The 22,800-nt window shown below is 37.9% G+C and overlaps 1 protein-coding gene and 1 pseudogene across 1 annotated transcript; one reads left to right on the forward strand and one right to left on the reverse strand.

The window, feature by feature from the left end:
- Nucleotides 1-14,197: 14,197 nt before the first annotated feature.
- On the reverse strand, nt 14,198-14,809 carry LOC104602409 (putative pectinesterase/pectinesterase inhibitor 41 pseudogene; annotated as a pseudogene).
- A 512-nt stretch (nt 14,810-15,321) lies between these two features.
- Nucleotides 15,322-22,098, forward strand: LOC104602279 (vacuolar-processing enzyme). Its single transcript, XM_010265900.3, has 9 exons — nt 15,322-15,988; nt 16,159-16,323; nt 18,305-18,461; nt 18,742-18,827; nt 18,951-19,150; nt 20,333-20,381; nt 20,485-20,688; nt 21,009-21,215; nt 21,652-22,098. The coding sequence occupies exons 1-9, from the start codon at nt 15,743-15,745 to the stop codon at nt 21,832-21,834; spliced, it is 1,497 nt and encodes a 498-aa protein (XP_010264202.1). The 5' UTR covers nt 15,322-15,742; the 3' UTR covers nt 21,835-22,098.
- Nucleotides 22,099-22,800: the final 702 nt, after the last annotated feature.

The raw sequence follows: 22,800 nt of genomic DNA on the forward strand, positions 1-22,800 counted from the left end.
TATGTTAATCCTCTTCATATAAATGATAAATCAAATAGTTTAATTAAAAACAGAGGTTGAGAATATTAATTAAGGCTCGGTTTGGAAGGAGTACAGACAAAAATCAAAGCAAAATAAACAGGATATAGTGCCGTATGTTTCTTTGTTTATATTGCCTAGCCTTGGAAATTGGAATTCCATTAAAAAATTTATTGATTTCAATCATCACATACAAAAATTCTTTAACTCAGGCAAAATAAAATTATGCATGGATAATTTTACCGGAAGTTGTTGACCAATAATGGAAAGTCACTAGCCATATCCATTAGTTCTCCATATTAATAACGTCTGAAGGAAAAAGTTTGGCTGTCTAAATTTGACAGTTTGGAGTTTCAACATCTCTCTCTCTCGAAAAGCTTGGCTGTTTTGAACCGCACATGCTTACATTACCCTACCAAGTTCTTATATGTCCCTCTTTTTAATTAAAAGAAGGCCCCCCTTTCACTTTTTTTTTTCCCATTACCCTAACTTTTCAGAAGTCATAGCTCATAGGAAAAGGGGAGTGGTTCTCTCTGGTGTGATGTGGGTCCCACGATGCCGATGAAGACTAGATCACATCGGCGTCCCACACAGGGCGCTTGTGGACCCCCCCACAGCACCCAACATCTCCCAATGATAAGTATGGGAGATAGTTCCCAATGCACAGTGAGATGTGCATGTGGGGTGCCAATGTGGTCTTGACAAAGACTATTGGTCTTGCCTATGGACCAGCATTGAAAGTCAGTCACGACTCCGGATCTTCTGCCCACAATACACTACCCCTCATGAATTGGGAATATCCCCCCTGCATAATACTATGTAGAGGATGAGATGTTCTCCATGTGTGGCTGCGATAAATATGGGCAGAATTCTCGTGGGCAAGACATCCGGACTCATCAGTCACAAGGTAGCTCAGATCTGCTACCCACGAGATGTTCTCACATCTCTACCCATGGGACATGACAATTGTGCATTGGGAATATCTCCCTTGTCATTCATGGGGAGATGTTCTCTATACATGGTAGTGGTGCTTGTGGGTAGCAGATCCCGAGTAGTCACAAGGCGGACTCCAAGACCCTACCAATAATTTCGGATCTGCTCCTCAAACCAACCCCACAACAAATTTCATCTGCACATCGAGACTCCCATACTTGTATCTTGTTATTCATTGGGAGATGCTCCCTATACATAGTGGGATGTATTGTGAAGTTGGTGTGAGAAGCAAATTCCCATTCCTTACTAACATGTTCCCACAATGTACATCTCATATGGCTAGTCTTAGTTTCATGTTGGTAGGGTGTTAGAATGTATTTTGTTGGTAGGAGATCCCAACTCATGGAATGGGGGTTGGAAGGAGGATTGAAAGAGAGTTGTTGGAGCTGCTTGCAAAAAGCTGGCACTAACGTTTTTTAATAGATGTCTGTAGGGCTGTCAATGGGTGGAGTCTACCTGACAGGCTTGTCCTGATCGAACGGATTATAATAGTTCTGGTCCTATGATTTTGTATTGATTAATAATTGGGTCAGTTCCAAATCTTGTTTGTCCCAGACTGACTCAGACCTGAAACTGAATATTTTATTAAATATATAATAATTTTTAATTTTTTTTATATATTTTATGTTTGAAATGATTAATTTGATAGATAATAAATAAGATAATATTAATTAAAAATGATTAATTTATTAACATATAAATAATTTAGTATTTTCTATCATTTTTATTAATGTTATATTATCAATTTTAAAATTTAAATTATTATTTAAATAAATAAATATAGCTTTGGTATAATTGCGGTCTGAACCTAATAGACCCAACTATTAACGGGAACGGTTCTGGTTCTGCAAAATTGTGAATGTGTCCTGATTAATAATCGATTCAGGACTGATTCTACACTCGACCCAAACGGTATGTTGTTTTCCTGAACAGCCAAAGTTTTCCTGTTCATAGGGAAGAGCCTACCTTTGAAAAGAAAAAAAAGAAAAAAGACAATCCACGATATCTAATGTGGACAGTCGAAAGTTTTATTGGGTTTGGACCTTTTACACTTCCATTTTGTTTGTAAAAGGTGTCCCATTTCCATGAAATGTGTAAGGGGACACTTATAAGGGATGTCATATTTGATACAGGGGCGACCATTTTCAGCGCAGCCTGGGCTTGGTCTAGTTTTGTATTTAGACATAACTTGGGCTTTGGCTTTCAGGTCCGGGCTTGAGCCATATATATATACATACATACACACTAGCAGGCTCCTGAGTGATGCACAAAATTGGACTTAAAATTGATTGTTCTATGGAACTATATAATCCGAGGGTAAGGATGACAATTTTTTCATCCCTGCCAAGTACCCAATCTCCCTGATCAAGCGAGAATGGGATGGAAATTGCCTTAGCAGGAATAGGATGGGGATGGAATTAATAGGTATACCTGATTGGGGATCGGAAGTGAAGTCCACACCCGACCCCAACCCTAATTATATATATTACATATACTATCTAATGTATAAATGATATATATTTAATATTTTATTCATAATAACTGTAGGCCTGCAATCAGGCACAACCTGGGCTTATGTTTCAGGCCTGTAACCTGGGCCAGGCCACCCCCAGGCCAAGGATATAGTCCTAATCTTAGGTGCAAAGCCGGGCCCAGCCCATGATCACTCCTATTTGCCTCCCCCTTCTGAGCCCCACTTTAACATATATACACTTAGGGTTGTCAATGGATCGGTTTTGGGTTGGACTCCGTTCAAATCAAAATCCATTTGAACGGACCAATAAGACATATTGAATTTGGACGGACTGGATGGACTAATATGATATATTGGATTGGACCTGGTCCATCCATAATGAATTTATATTAGATTGAGTCAATATCTAGTTCATTTATAAAAAATAAGAATATAGGTGTCAATGTAGGTGTCAATGGACCAGGTTTGAGTTGAAACCAATCTAAATTAACTGGAATTTGAACAGATTAAACAATCTTTGGACCAGTACAAAATAGTCCAAAATATTCATTGGACTGGATTGGATCAGGTCCATTTGTAATGGACTCACATTAGACTGGACCAAATTGGACCAAATCCAGTCCAATTGACACCCCTATATACACCAGTTAGGGAAATAAATTTAAAAAATCATAAGTTGTTTCTTTTCTTCTATCATTAGTGTGTTCATGTTTCATCGTGGGGTTGCAAGGAAATAAAAGTGATAGATGAGAATTTAATTGTCATGAACTTATTAATCACGAAATAGCTAAAAAACACAAAAACAAGATTAATATCTAACATATGAGTCACTAACTGGGTTAAACAGTTTAATACAAATTGGGTAGTCAGGTAATTGACCAAGTTAATTCTTTATGCAAATAAATAGTCCAGGGAACTAAAATGGACCTAGAAACTTGGTTAGGAGATTGATCGACTGGTCAGTGGTTAAACTGAGTCCGGATCTCCTCCCAATAAAAATGCAATCCAACACATTTTAACATCATTTGTGTCTAGACATCTCATAAATGGTGGGTTCCAGTTTTATGGTGAGATTTGTGTATACAGATCATGTTGAAAGAGTGTTGGGATGGTTTTTTATTGGAAAGAGGTCTCAACTCAGTTCAACCATAAGTTGGAGTCAGGCACAGCATGTTCAATGAGCACTAAATAAATGTTCTGACAATTGTAAAATTTGTTTTTTTTTTTCAAGAGTAGATTGGGGGTATTTTAAAGGACGGGTGTTAAAAAATTTTCTAAGTACTTAATCAGTGTGCATGTGTACCTACCTAATCCGTATTGGATATTTGTTTAAATTCTAGAGGGAGAGAGAAATCAATCCAGATGCACTCTAGGCTCTAGCATGTTTCTACTAGAAGAAAATGCATAGTTGTCCAAGCCATAAACCTACCTCTCTCTCTCTCTCACACACACACATTAATACTTGGCTAGCTTCAAAATTCAAATCATTCAGAATCAAAGAAACTTGCGAAGGATGCAAGATAGAACAGGCATAGCCCTCATCTCATAGTTAGACATGGAGTGGATGTAGAGAAAAGCACTAATGCAGTGTTTGCTAAGCTAGGTTTGGGTTCAAATTAGGGTTTTAGGGTCCGTTTGGTTTACAAGAATAAAAGTCTGGAATTGAAACCGGAATTTCAATTGTTTGGTTAGATGAAATCGGAATCCCATTTTCACTCATGGTGAAATGACATTCCTCCATTTGAGGGAATGAGAATCCATTCCAACTGATTCCGATTCTAATTTGAATCAAACAGACTGGATGAATAAACCATTCTGATTCCGATTCTGATAGATTTCAATTTCCAAATGAAACATACCCTTAATGTATATATTAGCATTTGCATTTCTTTTATTCGCAATTCTTTTGGCCACTTCAATTCTATACCAGAAAGCCCATGTGCTTAGATTAGGTAGGAAGACTTTGATTGGGTCCAACATGGAAATCTTAATGTTGAAAATGTGTATCACCCAGAAAGGGGGCTCTCTCCTCTCCGACTCCGACGTCTTCTTTTCATAGACCTCCCCACCTAATGCTAGTGCTACTCTATCAATGGCAGTTGTGGTTTTTCAAATCTCAACTTGACAATAATAGTTCTTGAAACCTCACCTAAGACCTATGGCCTAAGTCTAAAAGAGTATATGGACTGGTTAGGATCCACAAATTTCACGCAATGGTTTCTATTCAGGACATGAATGTGCAGTCGTCCTTCTTAAACTTGAGATTTATATTAGGTGCCTTTTGAGCTAACCTTCTACACAGTCTGATTTATTTTATCTTTTTCCCTAAATTCAGGTTTGAAGTTTGAACTTTTTAACGTGATGGATATATATTTGAAAAGCATTTCCATTAACCAACAGAAAACAACTACAATAGAAACAACAAGGATAAAAGGAAAACAGAAAGAAACAACAAAATAAAGGAAAAAAAGAACTGACAGCAGGAAAAGAAATCCAAGGTTAAGACACTAGAAAGACTGATAGGAACTGAGTCAGTACTGGACATAAAGCTACAAAGTCTACCAAGGTTTGCAGCAGTATGAACTGCACCATTAGCTTCTCTTGACAGCAAAAAAGGATTTCTGAGCTTTGGTCCAGAGAAATATTACCATTACCGAGGTCCAAGCCCAAGAGATGTTCTACCGTGTTTCATTATGTCCAGACCAAAGCTCTATCGGCAAGGAAATTAAGGGTGTGTTTGGCATATTTTTCTGTGCGGTCTTACGGTTCTTTATAATTTGAGCAGGCCAATTTTCGGTCTATTTCTATTTGGTTCACAGAAGATTTAGCCGTCAAAAGCCAGAGCATCGAAAAGACACAAAAAGTTCATTTTGGGAAGCTCCAAATGAAACTTTTTGCATATTTCGCATTTTATTTTTGTGCGGAAAGACATGGAAAGACACGTGTCTACCAAGCATGCTTCGGGCTGCTCAGATTGTCTTTTGACTGTTAGAGCTACCAAAAGATCTTCCCAAAAAGACGCACCAAACGGGCCCTAAAACTTTTCCTTGATAGTAATGTTTGGGTACAGGCTTTGGCTGGGTGTCTTTTTGTAGTATATCATAAGTTGATGTACAAACATTTTCCAGTTTTAAAACTTAGGGTAAAAAAAAAAAAAAACTCCTCTAAAGTTTCTGACAATCATAAAAACCTCCCCTATAGTTTTATTTTAACAAATACCTCCCCTGAACTTTTGAGAAACTCAACAAAAACCTCCCTTCCATCACTATCCCAAACGGAAAACGTTAGATTGACGCACCAGTTTTTTTCAAGCACACATTCTATCATTTTATAAATTATTTTACATACAAAATTACTGAAATAACCCCATTTTAACTCAACAAAAACCTCTTTTAACGATCATCTCGGTAATTTCACATACAAAATTACTGAACCTCTTTTAACGATCATCTCGGTAATTTTACATACAAAATTACTGAAATATGTTTCTTTATTGAGTTAAAATGGGATTATTTCAGTAAATTTTTATGTAAAATAATTTATAAAATGGTAGAATGGATATTTAGAAAAAAACTGGTGCATCAGTCTAACATTTTCCATCTGGGAAGGTAGCAGAAGGGAAGCTTTTGTCGAGTTTCTGAAAAATTCAAGGAAGGTATTTGTTAAAATAAAACTATAGGAGAGGTTTTTATGATTGTCAAAAACTTCAAAGGAGGTGTTTATATCTTACCTTAAAACTTATATTAACACTTTTCAACATACTATCAATTTTCATTATTTACTTCTATAGGTTTGTCGTTTGAGTTTTTCAGTTTTGCAGTTAAAATCAACTGACTTCCAATCACGAGATCCTACCAATAGGACACACGTTGGTATATATCTATATATGTTTATTTTATTTTGGTTTATTGGACTACACAACCGAGGGATGTGTGGGTAGTCCATCATCATACCCATAATCCCTGAGCCCGAATTGGCTGGAGAAAAAATTGTACACATTGGGCTGGGTTACCTATCACGAGTGAACACGCCAGTGTTTACTGTGGGCCATCTGTATTGAGCACTGGCGTATTCATTCGTGATAATCCAGCCCGGTGTGTACAATTTTCTCCCCTGCTCATCGGGACTGATAGTAACCCCTCCCCCAACCCTGATGGCAGAAGAATTCAATCCCAGTTCTGCTGGAACAAGCTAGCGGCCATACTGATTACTGAATGAGCCACCAAGCAGTTGGTAGATATGGTTAATGATGGCATATAAAGCTGCTTACAAAAGAACTCGCTTTACATAGCTCTTGCCTTGGGCATTTTGGCCCAAGTCGGTGGCCCAACTTATAAAAGGTTAAGTAATGGGCTCATGGCAAGGCTCCGGGGGATGGCAATTTGCCTTTGGTGGACCAACGCAATATATTGGGAATCTTCTGTAGGCCGAGACCTGGCCTGCCTTGCTCTTTGGTCTGCACATAATGAAACACGGTTGAACATTTGGGCTTGGACCTCGGGAAAGGTAATATTTCTCTGGTGGACCAATCACAGTATATTAATTCTTCAGTAGGCCCACACCTGGCCTACCTTGCCCTTTGGGTTGAACTCGAAAATACTAAAACATGGTTGTACATCTCTTGGGCTTGGGCCTCAGGGATGCCAATTTGAATCTGCTAGACCAATCATAGCATATTTTAAAAAGTTCAGTAGGCCCAGAGTCCCAGACCTGGCCTGCCTTACTCTTTGGGCTGCAAACAGATTTAGGCGGTAAAACATCTATCGGGATTAGGCCTATGGGATGGCAATTTGCCTTTGGTGGACCAGTCCCAGCATATTACGAGTTCAGTTGGCCCAGACCTGGCCTCAATAGCTTTTTGGGCTGCAAATGATCAGACGAGGTAGAACACTTCTTGGGCTTTTGTGGTTAACAATCTACCAGAATTCAGAAGCAGGCCTACCCGCCTACCCGCCAAGCCAAGAAGCGGAAATTCTGATAGTTTCTAAAACCATGGAGTCTACCCAAGATCTAAAAAAATAATTAAGGTTTCACCCAACGTTTTAAAAGGCTAAAGGCAGGGACGAGGCGATTGAGTCTTATAGGGGTGAGGTGTAAGCCTTGAGCAAAAAAAAATGATATAATCCATAAATAAAAAAAGACATGAAAAATATAAAATTAAGTTGTTATTTGACTTGTTTGATATATTAGACATGGGTTCATTATTCAAATTATTGATGCACCCTAATATGCGGAAAGGGGTATGAGTATCAACACTTTGACCCATCCACATCTTTTCTGTTATTTTTTTTTTCAAAATTTTACAGCAAGGTTAGGTTTATATTATTTAATTATTAAAGAAAGTTAAAAAAAAACACCTTAAAAGGGGTAGAAATATCCCAAAGATACAGTATGATGTGCTTGATATGGGGCGTATCATATCAATCAATATTTTAAACCTTGCATAAATAATAATAAAATCATATTATTTTTTTGCACTTGTATGCATTAGTGAAGAGTGATTAAACCATCTATTTAATACATATGCTGTAGAAGAAAAATATTTTCAAGTATAGGGTAAATGGGAAAGTGAGTAAGAATAAAGTATGAAAAATAAAGCAATCTATTTTATTACACATTTATATGCATTTATTTGTTAAATACACCAATGTATACAAAACAAGACATACTTTTTCTTTTGTCTTAAATTTCTCTTTTACCCCTATATAAACCTTCATATTCAAGATTTAGAATGCCAAATAGTTGAGGCTAAGCGTTGGACGTTTTGAGGCCAATGGCCCAAAGGCATAAGCCTCAAACAATTCAATGCTTAAGCCTTGCTATTGAGATCTAGTTATTGGGGCTAGGCCTTTTTTCCTAGACTTGCCTTGAGGTTTAGGCCTTTTAAAACAATGGTTTTACCACATTCAAACTATTCATTTAAACTAATTATTAATTACATCTAAAAATTTATATTTAAGAAAAAATTGTATTTAGATGCAGAAAAAATTATGATGCTGGAAAGGTTTTGACCGATTAAAACCTCGTGAGTTTTGATGATAACCCACTTGATTGGTTACCATTTTTATGATATCTGTTGATGGGTTGTAAGTTTTTCTGGTATCATGTCTAGCATCATAATCGGTCATAAATGTGTCTAGACCTGGCAAAAAGTTGATTCAACCCGCGAACCCAACCCGAAAAAACAGGGTTAGGGTCTCATAGTTAGCTACCCGAATGTAAAAACGATCGACCCAACCCGAAAAAACTGGGTTGGGTCATTGGTCAAGCCGCTGACCTGATTGTCAAGTCTAATTGGGATTATTTATGCATTGTTAGAAGTTTCCACTCTTTAATTTTTCTATTTAGTCTTTACTTTTTATTGTTTACTCTTTAAATTGTTAAATGTTCAAGTATTTTATTTTATATTTGGAATTTTAAGATTAATTCTTTTAATTTTGACATTTTTTATGTAATTTTTCTTTATTTTTTTAAATTTTAATTATTTTTTGAGATAACCCAAATTGACCCATGAGTCAACCCTAACCCGAATATTTGACAACGCAACCCAAAATCAATCCAAAGCACCTTGACCTAACCCGAACCCAACCTAATTGCCAGGTATAGATGTGTCTGTCTGTTTCTATTTATCTTCTTTGTGTGTGAGAGAATTTCCCAAAGTGCAATGCTATTGCTCAAAGGCTTGGGAAAGAGCTCGGATGTTCTAAGTTGTTATTATATCAACTTACCAAGTATAATTGAGTCAGGCCTAATTATCCCAACTAATAATTCGTTTGGCTTTGAGTCCTTACTATAGAACCGATTAATAATCGAACTATCGAAGTGTGACCGGTCAGCCAGTTAGAACCAATCGGCAACAGACCTCTAACTATAATTCCATGATTAGACAGACAGACAGACAGACACTATTGTAAGTCACGGTTGACGGGTCTTATATTCAATTAAAAAAAAAAAATCTCTGTACTTTTCAAACGTATCTATATCATTACCTGTAGATAAGAGGTAGAGCTCCATATAGTTACGGAGAAGCAAATCAGATTGCTGAATGCTGCCATCGTGCCAAATATGGGTCCCCCCAAACCATCTCCACCCAACTGATGCAGTGATGCTTCCTCATGTACTTAATTGTTTTGGAGCTTTTGGCTGGGGGAAAATGGGTGAAGGGGCGGGGCTAGCCCACATGTGTGTTCCTTAATCCTTACTATTAAAATGCACCTCTCCTTTTGCTTTTACTTTTACCTCTCTCTCTCTCTCTCTAGTCTATACTCCATTACTAACAAATCCCTAGCTTAATCACTAAGCAGAACTCAACTTTTTGTTCAACTTACTCGCTTTGTTCCTCTATAACTTTAGAAGGTGTCTTTTTGCAAATACAAAACACTTTGTGATTATGAGTTGTGATTTTTCGCAATCGGAGCATCTTCTTTATTTAACATGGGATTTCAAATGCCTGCCCCAAGAGCCTCAGCAAGGATTTCAGTCTTTTGGTGGCGTTTTAAAGTTTGAAGTCTGATAATCTCTGAAATTTAATTAGATTTTATTAAACCTTATTTGTTTTTTCTGTCTAAACAGTTTTCGTACAAAATTTGATTAGACTATTAAATGGGATTTTGATTCCCATTGATCAAGAATCTCATGTTCATTTTTCAGATTAATATGGGGGCTAAGAAAGTTTATTTTCTTAGGTATCCATCTTGTAGATAGGTAAATAACTTTTTCATCTAGAAGGAAAATTGCTAACACTTGAATGGGACAAAAATGTCTATTTTAATAATAATTTTTTATGACTAAAATGGTCATTATCTTATTTACATGAGAAATAAAAGAACATAGATAAATGCATTTATCCAGATAAGTATTTTTTAAAAAAAAACTTATCTAAATAATTACATTTACCTAAATAAATAATTTATCAAAAAACCAAGAAGACCAAAAGTTTTGAAGGGTCACAGGGGCTGCAGGGGGAGATGCACAAGAATATGAATAGTTGTAAGAGATACAATCCAACACATGAAAAAGAAGAATTAGATAGCCACTCATCTAGCTGCAATTTTGGTAAATAAATGGCGATATTTCAGACTTGGCAAGTTGAACCTTAGCCTGGTTCTTTTCATTAATTTGAAACTGGTTCCATCTTCAGTTATAGCGGCATGATCAGGATCAGACTTTGTTGAACCCCTACTACTTAAAGCAATGAAGCATTCCAAGGATAATTATAATTTATAGCCTAAAATATTAGTAAAGGTTATTATGCGTGTTGTTGATATGACATTGGTGGAGAGTTTAAGAGCTTGCTCATTGGGCCAGGAAAAGAAAAAAGATGAAAAGAGAGTGGGATTCCATGCTTGGTGTCAATGTCATGTCTCATCTCTTCAGCTTTTATTGGCTTGATGCATGCATTTAATGGCATTCATTATTATGAGTATGTTTAGAAAACTGTTGAAGAATAATTTTAAAAACCCACAGCCCAACTTTTTTGAGTGGGTCTGCTCACCTAACTTATTTATGATATTATTGGCTGAATCCAAGGGTGGACTTATTTTTGAATTTTCAAGCTGATAAATTTCATTGTTGAGTCTAATGGTTGAAACCGTTGGGCTTCTAGGCATCTGGTTCTATTTCAGCTCTGAACCGTTTTTTGTTTTTGTCAAGAAACTGTTGAATGTTGATTTAGTAAATAATATACTGATTCGGGTGATTGAACCTTGATCTATTTGATACAGACAATGACTTCTTTTATTAAAATTGCAATAGACTGTTTGTTTGGACTAGAAGGTTGAACTTCTGACTTCAAAACTGGTGGGCAAAGCAATTTTAGTTCTGAATTGATTTTTAAAACATTGAATAAAATAATAAAAAGTATAATAATCATTTCATCTTTATCCAAAGTCATTGAAGAAATGAAAAAAGATCACATCCCCTTGATAACTTATTTAATAAAAATATAAAATAATAAATTATTTAATTCAGCCATTTCAGCTGCTAATAAACAATTCTTACAAAATAAGAGATTTTAACTGTCCAGTCCACCTTTAAAAATCTTAACTCTACCAAAGAGGTAGAATGAATCTTACCCATGAATTGATACCAAATTTACGGACATAATGCGATTTATAGGGGAAGGCTGCTAACAAACAGTTCCCACCAAATAATTGAAGCTAAGGAGGCCAAGAATAGAGCTGAGGTCCGGCCTGGGCCCATAAAACAATGCGGGCTTCTTGTCTCGTTCGGTGGACTACAGGACCAAGATTTTCTTGTCAATCAGTTCCCCTAGCGGAGACGAATATAAAACATGCGGAATATCAACTCTCTGCAGAGGACCATTCACCACATACCACGTCAGCTTTGTACACGTGGGTCTCCCCACTTGTCAAGCCGACGTGGACGCCGTGGAGGATGGGCAATCTGCTAACGTTTTCACATTTGCTTATAATAGGCGGAAGGAACCTGTCCATCACTCCATCACTCCATGGTGGATGGTATTATGTCTGTTGATATTGTTGATATGTAAACACTTGGCAACTTGGAGTGGGTATCTGGTAAAAGGAGCCAAAATTCAGGGTCACATCTTTCTCATTTTATCAAAGGGAAATTGTTCAAACCCCTCATCAGTTTTTCCGAAATCTCTTAAACCCACCACAACTTTTCAAAACGTCAAAAAGTTCACCATCTCAGTAAGATAACAATAGCTTTACTAACGGATATCATTATTTTACCATTTTACCCTTTATTATTTTCGGTCCATTTTGCAATACTAAAATTACCCCCGTCGTTATTCAACCCAAAACCCAATCATTAGCCTCTGCTTTCTTGCTCTTTCGGCCGCTGCTTCCCCTTTGTTTGAGATTGAAGAACAGGATGTGTCTCTGAAATGAAATGTGAATCATATTTTTGCCTCTCTTTTCGTATGGACTGGAAAATCCGCGCTGCTGATTCAGTTGCAGACCTACGATTGTGAGGCACCACCCTGATCACTCTTGTCTGCTGATCACTATTCTGAGTCTGGAGTACTGGATTCTGAACCTGCACAGTTAGAGCCATGGGAAAAAGAGGAAATGGACCTCTTGGGCAACATTATTTGCCCCAGTACACAGTGTCCAATCACAAGGACTGCTTGCTGTGCTCCCTTGGAGTTCACTATCTATGGACATCTGAAACTTCCAATTTGCATCCCTACCCCTGTGAGTCATAAATCAAGAAACTAAAAGTTGAGGTCTTAAGGAAGAATTTATCTTGAGCTCAGTGAATTGGAGAATTGAATATTACTTTTGGGTGGAACCATAAGCCATTAGTGCTATGACTATGCATTTATCAATGATTAATGTAGGAAGAAAGGAGACCATATGGAAGTTCATTGGAGCAAGTCTCCCCACAAATATATTTCTTATGAAGCTCCACGGTGCAATGAATTGAGAATGCAATTTCAATTTTGAATGTTCATTTATCCATGTTCAGAATCCAGACAACACATTTGATAAGAACACCCTTGAACTAGTTACTCCATGGGAACCCTAGCTAGCTAGCCACCTAATAAATTTTCTCAATGTGATCTTATCCTGTTTATCAGTATCCATTAAGACAAATTTGACAGGTGTGTCCGTGTGCCATCATCAATCAAGATAAGGCATAGGGTTATGAACTCTTGTGCTTAATTAGTGGTTATTAAAAGATCAGTCATTAGAACGTATTCTTCATTCAGCTATTATGAATTGAAGGATTAGCATCTCTATTTAATTAACTAAAACCATCGATACAAAACAAGAGACAAAAGGATGAACAATAGAAGTAAAACCCATCTTAGACTCAGAGTGTTTTTCACAGCAAGCCTCCACTATAAAGCAGTCCTGTGGCAGGTAACCAATAGCCACCTACTACAAAATTAGAGACAGTGAAATCGGCTGCGTTTGTGTCATCTATCTCATGGTTACTGTCTGTTGTCACTGCTTCGGGTCCTGTATTGCTGTATTCTGCGTAGTAGAGCGTGCTCACTGCAAAGTCACTACACCATTCTCTCCAACCAGTGGTGATGATGTACAATCCGGCCACTCCTAGTTGGAAGTGACTGGGCTCCTAGTTGGCGACGGGCAAGTGATACCTGCATGAAGAGAGAATGAAGGAATCCGGGGTTGTTCATCCGGCGGGAACACTCCGATGCTTAAGTTAGTACTCGGTTGCGAACTGGAAGAGAATGAGTTTGCAAGAAGATGAGAAAGCTAGAGAGTGGTGAATATGCGATACCTTGGCCCCTGGGGGGTTGAAGTCTTTATATACGGTCCCGCCAAGTAGGAGACAACCTTTGGGGTTGGCAGGCACAACGCCGCCAGGCGAGAGACATGAGTGCAGCCTTCATGGTTGGCAGATACTGCGCTGCTGGACAAAGGACGTGGATGCAGTCTTCAGGGTTGGCAGGTAAGGTCCTGTTAGGCAGGAAGCTTCTTGCGAGACGTCGGGCTACCTGACGACGAGCTACTGGTGGCGTGCTGAGGTGATTCTGCCCGAGGCAAGTCATCTTCGAGGTGGCCCACTTCCTTGGGTTCGGACTACTGAGAACTCGGTGCTGTTGTTTTAGTTCGTGAACTGGGAGGGACTCAACCCGAAGTACCTTCAGCTCGGGACTAATGTACCCGAGCTTGCTCTATGGCAAGCTGATACTTGCTGAGTTGTCACATACATGTGTCACCCAGTTATGAGGTCGGGCCAAATCACCCCTTATCAAGTAGGATCTATAAAACTATCAATGAAAGATTGCATATACACAGTCTTGGAGTATTCTTTCCATGGCCGCCCCTGATAAGATCTTGTGGTGCCATTGCTAGAAGCCAAGTCTGGAGCTGCCATAATTTTATAGTTGTGAATGGAAATTCCGGTGTTCTGATTTGGGTCTGTTCTGCCTTGGGCCGTGAGAGCATTGAACTGGCCTTGCATCGGCAGCCGAGCATATATGTTGCAGTCTTGGAAAACAGCGGCAGCATTTCTGAATATGAAGTCCACAGTTCCATATATATCACATTCCCTGTAGAACTGCCCGAGGGAATGGGTGCATAAGGTATCCTGGTAGCCTTCGAAGCTGCAACTGTAGAAGGTCGGCATCGACATGTCTGCTCCATTCCGAACCGCCACTGCCTGGTGCTTGATTTCTCCTGCAGTGTTGCGAACCGTTATACTTATAGCGACGAACCCCTGTCCAATTACAGCTGCTTTTTCTGTGGCCTTTGCTTCAATAACCAGAGATGGACTTGCTTTCGCTGTTACGAATTTGGGTCCAAGAGTGAGTTGTTGTAAAGAAGAGAACGCACTGTGAAGGAAGGAAAGAAAACCAGACATGATTTCTCCTCACTCTCTCTCTTGCTCGATCATTCGGCTTGCTGTGCCATTTTGGGCGCCTAAGGGCATTTCGGTCAAAAAAATTTGTTTAACAGGCTGAGTCACCATTCAGGGGCAGTTAGTCATAAAATATTCATTTAGGCTGACGTGGACAATTTGGATCATTCAGCTTTTAACGGTGGTGTAATAGATAGTGAGTTTTGGAAAATAAAATTTCGGTAACATGGTGAGTTTTTGACGTTTTAAAAAGTTTTGGTGGGTTTAAGAGAATTCCGAAAAACTGATGTTGGGTTTTGGACTATTTCCCTTTATCAAATTAATCAACCGATATTACATTTGATAAGTCTATATTTTAATTTCTTAAAAACATCTGATGAGCAGAAGATCCAATCACAACTTGCGAAAAGATCACTCTTAATTAACTTTTGTGTTGATTAAGAGTATTTTTGAAACTGTACAAAACGGCTTTCTCCAATTCGAGGACGATTCTCAAAGTAATTCCGATTTCTGATTTCTGACGTAATTGTCAGATACCCACTTGCAGAAGAAGTGTTCATGTCATGTAGAAAACTCCAACTGTTTAACTTTTTCTCTCCCACTACTAATACCACGTTCACTGCACTTCCTTTCGGTTTGTGGCTTACTTTGTGCAACATCCGTCTCTAATCAATCTCTTCTCCAGAGTCCAGACCCTAAACAAATAAGTCCAATTCCCAAGTCCCAACCCAACCCAGCTTCGATCGAAACCACCCCAGCTACGGACACGCTTTTTAGTCCAGTTCTTTTACTTTCATACACACTTCAATTCATAGTCTCTTGGATGCATGTACTTGACAACTCTATTCTGCGCGATCAAATATAATCCTGTTTTCATCCCCCTCTGATTATCTGACAGCCCGTGTTACTGTACAGTTCCTACTCCGCTGTTTTTGGATGGCCAATTCATGGGCAATGGATGGCTTTGCTTTATTTGTAATCAAGTCGGCAGTTGTGGTGTTACTTTTACTCTTGGAAGCCATCGGCGACGGTGAGGCAGCTCGGGCTCGGCTGGAGAGGTGGGAAGCGGGGATCAGAATGCCGACGGAGAAGGAAGAACGGGAAGAGAACGGGGAGGAAATCGGCACGAGATGGGCTGTTCTCGTTGCCGGTTCTTCGGGTTTCGGCAATTACCGGCATCAGGTAAGGAAGGATTTGGCGAGTTGGTTATTGGTAGGTAGCTAGCGTGAAAACCAAGTGATGATACACAAAATAGAATCGATGGCCAGGGTTGATAGATTAGACTTTAGAGAGAATAGACGAACGAAAATAATCTCGTTCTGACTTTTTGTGTGTGTGGCGGATGGATGCAGGCGGACGTATGCCACGCTTATCAGCTGCTGAGAAAAGGAGGATTGAAGGAGGAGAACATAGTGGTGTTTATGTACGATGACATCGCCTACAGTGAATTCAATCCCAGGCCAGGAATCATCATCAACCATCCACAAGGTCAAGATGTCTACGCTGGCGTCCCTAAGGTACGGTACAATGGTACGCCCTTTTCTCTATTTATTATTTCCGGTAGTAGCAGTAGTAGGCTGCAGAACCGTTGAATTGGAACCTTTTCTCGTTTGACAACGGTAGTATTGCTCCTAGTCGTAGAAAGCCTAGAGCCAACTAGCCAAGATGGCAAGAGGATGAAGGCGGGGCTGTTACCCCGGCTGTCGGTTATAATCAGACGACCTGTTCAGCTCGTAATCGTATCATCGTTTGTAGCGGCGGGCCATTTCCATATGTTAGGCTTAGGTACGAGAGACACAAGTCAGCCACAGAGCAGCAACAAGCCAACAACCGTGAAATGACAACATAATGTTTCTGATATGCGGCTGTATGGTCTTGTGACCAGGGGATTCTGGTCTGCCGGAGCTGTCGGCCAAGGCCCATATCTGATATCTCTATACTAATTTCGGTTTTTTCTTATAGATGCTAAAGTTATCATTTCCTTGCTTGTATCGGTATGCCTACATCGGGTCCCACGTAGTTTGTGGGTGAGATTTTTCAGTTGTCCCATGAAAAAGACAAGTGATTTTCTTATAATAAATGGTAAGATCCTTTTTTGATTCCATTACGGCATTACCATTACAAGAATTTTCCTACATCTCTTTCTCAATAATATTCTCAATAATAGATCGGTATTCATCAATTGACTGTGTGCATAGTTAATGGATTGGTTGCTGTCCCAATCCAATTTATCCAATCCACTTAAATTGGATTGGATTCAAACAAAAAAGGCTGTTACTACTTATTCCATTGATTTGGATTAATCCAATAACATTCAATAGCATCTTTTATCAATTTAGTGGGTCTTTTTGGATTTGGATTTATTAAAACCATCAAAATCCAATCCAGTGGATTGATTTGATTGGGTTATGGCCACTTGGATAAATGCCTACATAGGATTGGATTGGATTTGAACATCATGGATCGGATTACCATTGGGTTCAGATTGAATTGAACCAAATCTGGTCCATTGACAGGGCAACCCTCAGCTACTTTATGGGGAGTAGAATCCTCATTATCAAAAAGGGGATTCTCTGCAAGCAAAAGCTCTTCACCCACTGTGAAACTATGGGAATCCATTTTAATACTCTGGGCCTGTTTGATTTTTGGATTTTGAGAGAGGGGAAAATTGGTCAATGGGATTTTGGTTTTATTGACCAAGATACCCATGTTCTTTTTTTCACGTTTATGTGAGATTCATAGAAAATTTAGGGGGTGTTCTTTTTTAGGATTTTGAGAGGGGGGAGACCAAGAATCCCATATTCTTTTTTCAGATTAATGTGGGGACTAGTGAAAGTTTATTTTCCTAGGTACCATTTCCCACTTGGGGGAAAGCTTCCAACACTTGAATGAGACAAAAATGCCCTCTTAATAATGAATTTTTATGGTTAAAATGGTCATTTCCTTTTTTACTTGAAAAATAAAAGAACATGGGTAAATGCACTTACCTAGGTAAGTGTTTCCTAGGAAAAACTTACCCAGTTAATTGCATTTACTCGGGTAAGCAACTTATTGAAAAGCGAATGGGGCCTTATTTTCCTAGAGCTCATCTTCTAGATGGGTAAATAACTTTTTCATCTATGAGGAAAGTTGCCTACACTTGGATGGGAGAACATTGCCCCTTTAATAATGGTTATTTATGGCTAAAACAGTCATTATCTTATTTATCTGGAAAATAAAAGAACATGGGTAAGTGTATTTACCCGGGTAAGTAACTTCTTGAAAAGCAAAAGAGGCCTTTATGCTTTTCTACAGATGTATTTATGAATCCTTGTTTGTTTTTTTTCTTCTTGTTGAATTAGACTCCTGGACATGCGCCAGATTCTTCTTCTTGTCTCTACGCCTATGCAACATTGTTGAAAAGTTGATTCAATAATTTTACATAGTGAAACTGCTTCCCCTGCCCCCCTTTGATTTCAGTTCCTTTCTTAAAACATTGTTAAAATTTTCACATGGCAGGACTACACAGGGGAGAATGTCACTGCTAAGAACCTGTATGCAGTACTTCTTGGTGATAAGAGAGCTGTACGGGGTGGAAGTGGTAAGGTCATTGATAGCAAACCAAATGACAGAATCTTCTTTTATTACTCTGACCATGGAGGCCCAGGTGTGCTTGGTTAGTATGATAAGTCTTTCCTTTCTCCATCTACAAATACGTTAAACCATAATTAGCTCGGGTTGGATTTGCAAATGTCATCCATTTATTTGATTGAATTTGGATATTGCTTGATCCAATCTGTTAGGATCCATTAGATATCAAATTGAATTTGGATATCCCCAATTCTAATTTGATCAGATAGGGATATACCCTGATCTGAATTTTAGTAGATCTATTTACACCTCTAACAATAAGGGTGGATTTAGCAGTGTAGCTAACTTTTCACTTTTGTTTTTAGGAATGCCCAATTTGCCTTTCATCTATGCTGTTAATTTCATTGAGGTCTTAAAGAAGAAACATGCAGCTAGAGGTTACAAAGAGATGGTGAGAGAAACATTCCTCCCCTTCCCCCCTTCCCCACATCCAATAAAAAGGCCAACAATACAACAGAAGTTCTCGGTTAGAATGATATTTGTCACTGTTACATTGTTCTTATGTATTTGGCAGGTTATATATGTTGAGGCCTGTGAGAGTGGGAGTATTTTTGAAGGTCTAATGACTGAAGACTTGGATATTTATGTTACAACAGCATCAAATGCTCAGGAGCTCAGTTGGGGAACTTATTGTCCTGGGATGGTACCTTCTCCACCTCCAGAATTCTTAACTTGCTTGGGGGACTTGTACAGCGTTGCCTGGATGGAAGATAGGTAAAATTGCTGCTACTTTTTAAGAGTTAATAGTAGTGTGTGGACCTATGAATATGAAGATAGCTAAACTTCACCTTTTCATGTAACCCTACTATTGATTAGTATTACAATGGGCTTTAAACATTGTATGGCATTCAACAAAGTATCGAGGTTTGTTTTACCCACTTCTGTAAACCTACTTTGTAACTGTATGGCTAAATATTGTGTGCATATAGCTTCTCATGTCTTCCATCCAACAGTCTTATATAGGAAATTCTTTTAATTGAATCTTAATCTCGTGGCATAGCTTTTGGTCCAGTCTCAGGGTTCTTATGATCTTATCCATGTATGAGTAAATTGCAGAAACCTCCATTCATAATTTCAGAAATATGACATTTTGGAATACTAGTGCCTTCCTTGACATATCTGGAATTAGCATCAATTACATCCCTATCTTGATAATGTTTGTCATCAAGGTGACAAAAATGTCAGAAATCATTCAAGCTTAGTTTGGAAGGAGTACAAATACAAATATGTACAGTGCAGATGCATACAAATTAATACAAAATATAAGGTTTTGCACTCTACATATTTATTTGCACTCTTTCCAAACTGAGCCTCAGGAAGCATATCTTAAAAGACAAATTTGCAGAGAAACTGATCAAAGCAGAGATAGAGACACTTCTGCTATTTAAAATATAGCTTTTGCATAGCTAAGAGCCGCTGGTTGCTATGATGGTAAAATCTCAGGATGACAAGTGTCAAGACAATGGTTTGCATTAGAGAGTGGCCATTTCATGCTAAAAATGCTAGAGGATAGGTCTGTATCCAGTGCATCTCTTCCAAATTCTGGATGGCTAGGACCAACATTCGGTCCTAGTCTTTAGTGTTTGCCTATCAAAAAGTAGGGATTAAGTATAATGCTTAAAGAAATACTTCACTAAGGTATCTAGTTGTCTTCAGATTTGGCAGTTCTTGTATTCATGTCTTTGGTTATTTCCTAGAGGTAAAGAAGAGTTATGACTTCAGGTAATGATTTTAATTGTTCAGGACAACTTTATGCATAAACATAACTCAGGGGTAGGAATAGTTGGGCAATCAAATAAAGTGTAAAAGTGTAAAAGTTGTAAGAATAGTTGGGCAATCAAATAAAAACATCACTTGCATTTTTATTTGACTTACCTTTGCTTATTTCTATTGCAGTGAAATCCACAGTCTGAAGGAAGAAACAATACAACAACAGTATCAAAATGTAAGATATAGATAACACAATTTTCTGGACTTTAGTTCTCTAAGAATGGAATTGTTTTTCAATAAATGTAGACAAAGCTGAATTTTTTTCTTCATTTGTGCAGGTAAAATATCGGGCTTCCAATTACAACACTTATGATGTTGGATCTCATGTGATGGAATATGGGAACAAAAGCATCAAATTTGAGAAGCTTTATCTATATCAAGGTTTTAGCCAGGATACTGAGAAAATCAATCAAAACTCCCTTCAATTCCATATGGATGTTGTTAACCAAAGGGATGCAGATCTCCTCTTCTTGTGGCAAAGGGTGAGTTGAAGTGCCCATCGTCTTATTTGAAAGCAGGAACTTCCTAGTGAATATAACATTTAGATAGCTAACCCAAATAATATTGATGTCATAAAGTTGACTGATTATGCTCTTTTAAAAATTTTCAAAATAAAATCCTTATGGCCAGAAGTTCGATGTGAATATGTAGGATTAGGACCGCTCAACTTTTCTTAGATTAGCATTTGAGAGCTATTTGAAGGTTTATCATCAGTGGCTAGCTTTCTCATATTTTTCACATACCCTATTTCTTTCCTACCGTTTGCTCTTCTCAACGAGTTGTTTGCTTTCCACTTTTCCAGTACAAGAAGTCAGAGGAAGGATCCAAAAAGAAAAAAGAAATTTTCAAGCAAATAGCAGAGACAATAAAGCATAGAATTCATCTGGATGGTAGTGTTGAGTTGATCGGCAATCTTCTCTTTGGACCTGAAAGAGCTGCTTCTATCCTCAGTGCCGTGAGGCCATCTGGGTGGCCCTTGGTTGATAACTGGGATTGTCTGAAAGCATTGGTAATGTATCTTTGTTCTTTTTTCCTTCTATTTGGTTTGTTGCTTTTGGGGGGTGAGGTTATTTTGCTCCTAATATTTAAGGTGCCTATCAAAATTATAGGCAAAGAAATTATAATGCCTCATGAGAATGTCAGCAAAGTATAGTAGAAGGCAATTCTGACACAGGGTAGTTTGAATATAAATTTTTAATGGGTAGAGCGATCGACCTAGTGATTTTCGATTGGAAATGAAATGGATTTATCTTTATCTAAGGAATTTTTCTGAAGAAATGAATTTATGATCTGGGTAGCCATGTTCGTTTCCTTTATTGAATTTGGGCAGCCATGACAACCCAAATAGCTCAATGTTGGAATACTTGATATGCATGATCTTTGATTTGTCCATTCCAGAAAGAATTATTTTTGTCTTGACCTAACAATAAAAAACTGGTTCACAGGTCCGGCTGTTAGAATCACATTGTGGGTCATTGACTCAATATGGGATGAAACACATGCGTACACTTGCAAACATTTGCAACAGTGGTATCTCACAGGATGCAATGAAGGAAGCTTGTATGGCTGCTTGTAGGGGACGTCCATCGGGGTCACTGAATCCTTCAAACCTAGGTTATAGTGCTTGATCATGGTGCAAGTGCCAAGGCTTGCCTCATATGAGTAACAGGTCAATGTAAAATATGTGTTCATTCTTATGCCTTTTGTAAATACCTTCCTATATAGGTTGTATGTGGTTGAAAGCTTTACAGAAAGAAAAAAATGGTTGTTGTTGTTGAAATTAATAGTAGTCTAATTTAATGAAGTTGAATGCAAATTTATTTCTTTTTTATTGATGTACTTTTACATTTTTATTATCAATGTAAATATGCATTAGAAAACGTGTTTTCTATCATTTGTTAATGCATAAACGTAATGTTGCCAAACACAGGCAAATTTACCCTGAAACGGGATTTACACTCCATTTGCATCCTTTTCAAACGCAACCTAAGTGAAGTGTCATGCCCTCCTTTATCTTACAGCCCATCCTCAGCATCCGGCCAATCTTTCAAACATATACACATCTTAGGCCTTTCATCATTCATATAGCTTCTTTTGTCATTTAATTAGCATCTTAATACCTGCATTAAAACAAGACTACGGTGGAACTATAAACACCAGAGGGGTTTGTAGACCACATGCCATGGTGGCAAAAACTGGATAATTTTATCCATGTTTATTACAATAGGTTAAAATATCAAAATTATTTATTTCCTTCAAATCAGGAATCATTTAAATTAGAAAAAAAGCTTGTAAATAAAAATTAAGTTTAGTAAATGAACTTAATGGTGAAGTGGTAGTAAATTTCCGCCTTTTATTTATTGAAGACCAAAAATTTTTTCTTCCACTATTAAATTTAGATGTTTCAGAAATGAAAGTTGCACCTGAACAAGTTTTCCTATGCCCTAATAATTGAGATTCATATAAAATGTACATTTTAAATAATAAATTATTAATTTCTTCTTTTTCTATTTCCAATTTTAATATTCGTATTTTCACAATATGATTCAAGTAAAGCATCTAAATGATATTTCATAATCCAAGGATCTAATATT

The sequence above is a fragment of the Nelumbo nucifera genome, chromosome 1 (genome assembly GCF_055504915.1).
Source record: "Nelumbo nucifera cultivar China Antique chromosome 1, China Antique-T2T, whole genome shotgun sequence".
Classification (NCBI taxonomy): domain Eukaryota; kingdom Viridiplantae; phylum Streptophyta; class Magnoliopsida; order Proteales; family Nelumbonaceae; genus Nelumbo; species Nelumbo nucifera.

Bases quoted from the DNA above. Each gene is read 5' to 3' on its own strand.
- LOC104602279 (XM_010265900.3), top strand. From the start codon at position 15,743: ATGGCCAATTCATGGGCAATGGATGGCTTTGCTTTATTTGTAATCAAG. The intron at 19,151-20,332 runs GTAAAATTGCTG...TTTCTATTGCAG, and splicing joins GTTGCCTGGATGGAAGATAG to TGAAATCCACAGTCTGAAGG. The intron at 20,689-21,008 runs GTGAGTTGAAGT...CCACTTTTCCAG, and splicing joins TCCTCTTCTTGTGGCAAAGG to TACAAGAAGTCAGAGGAAGG.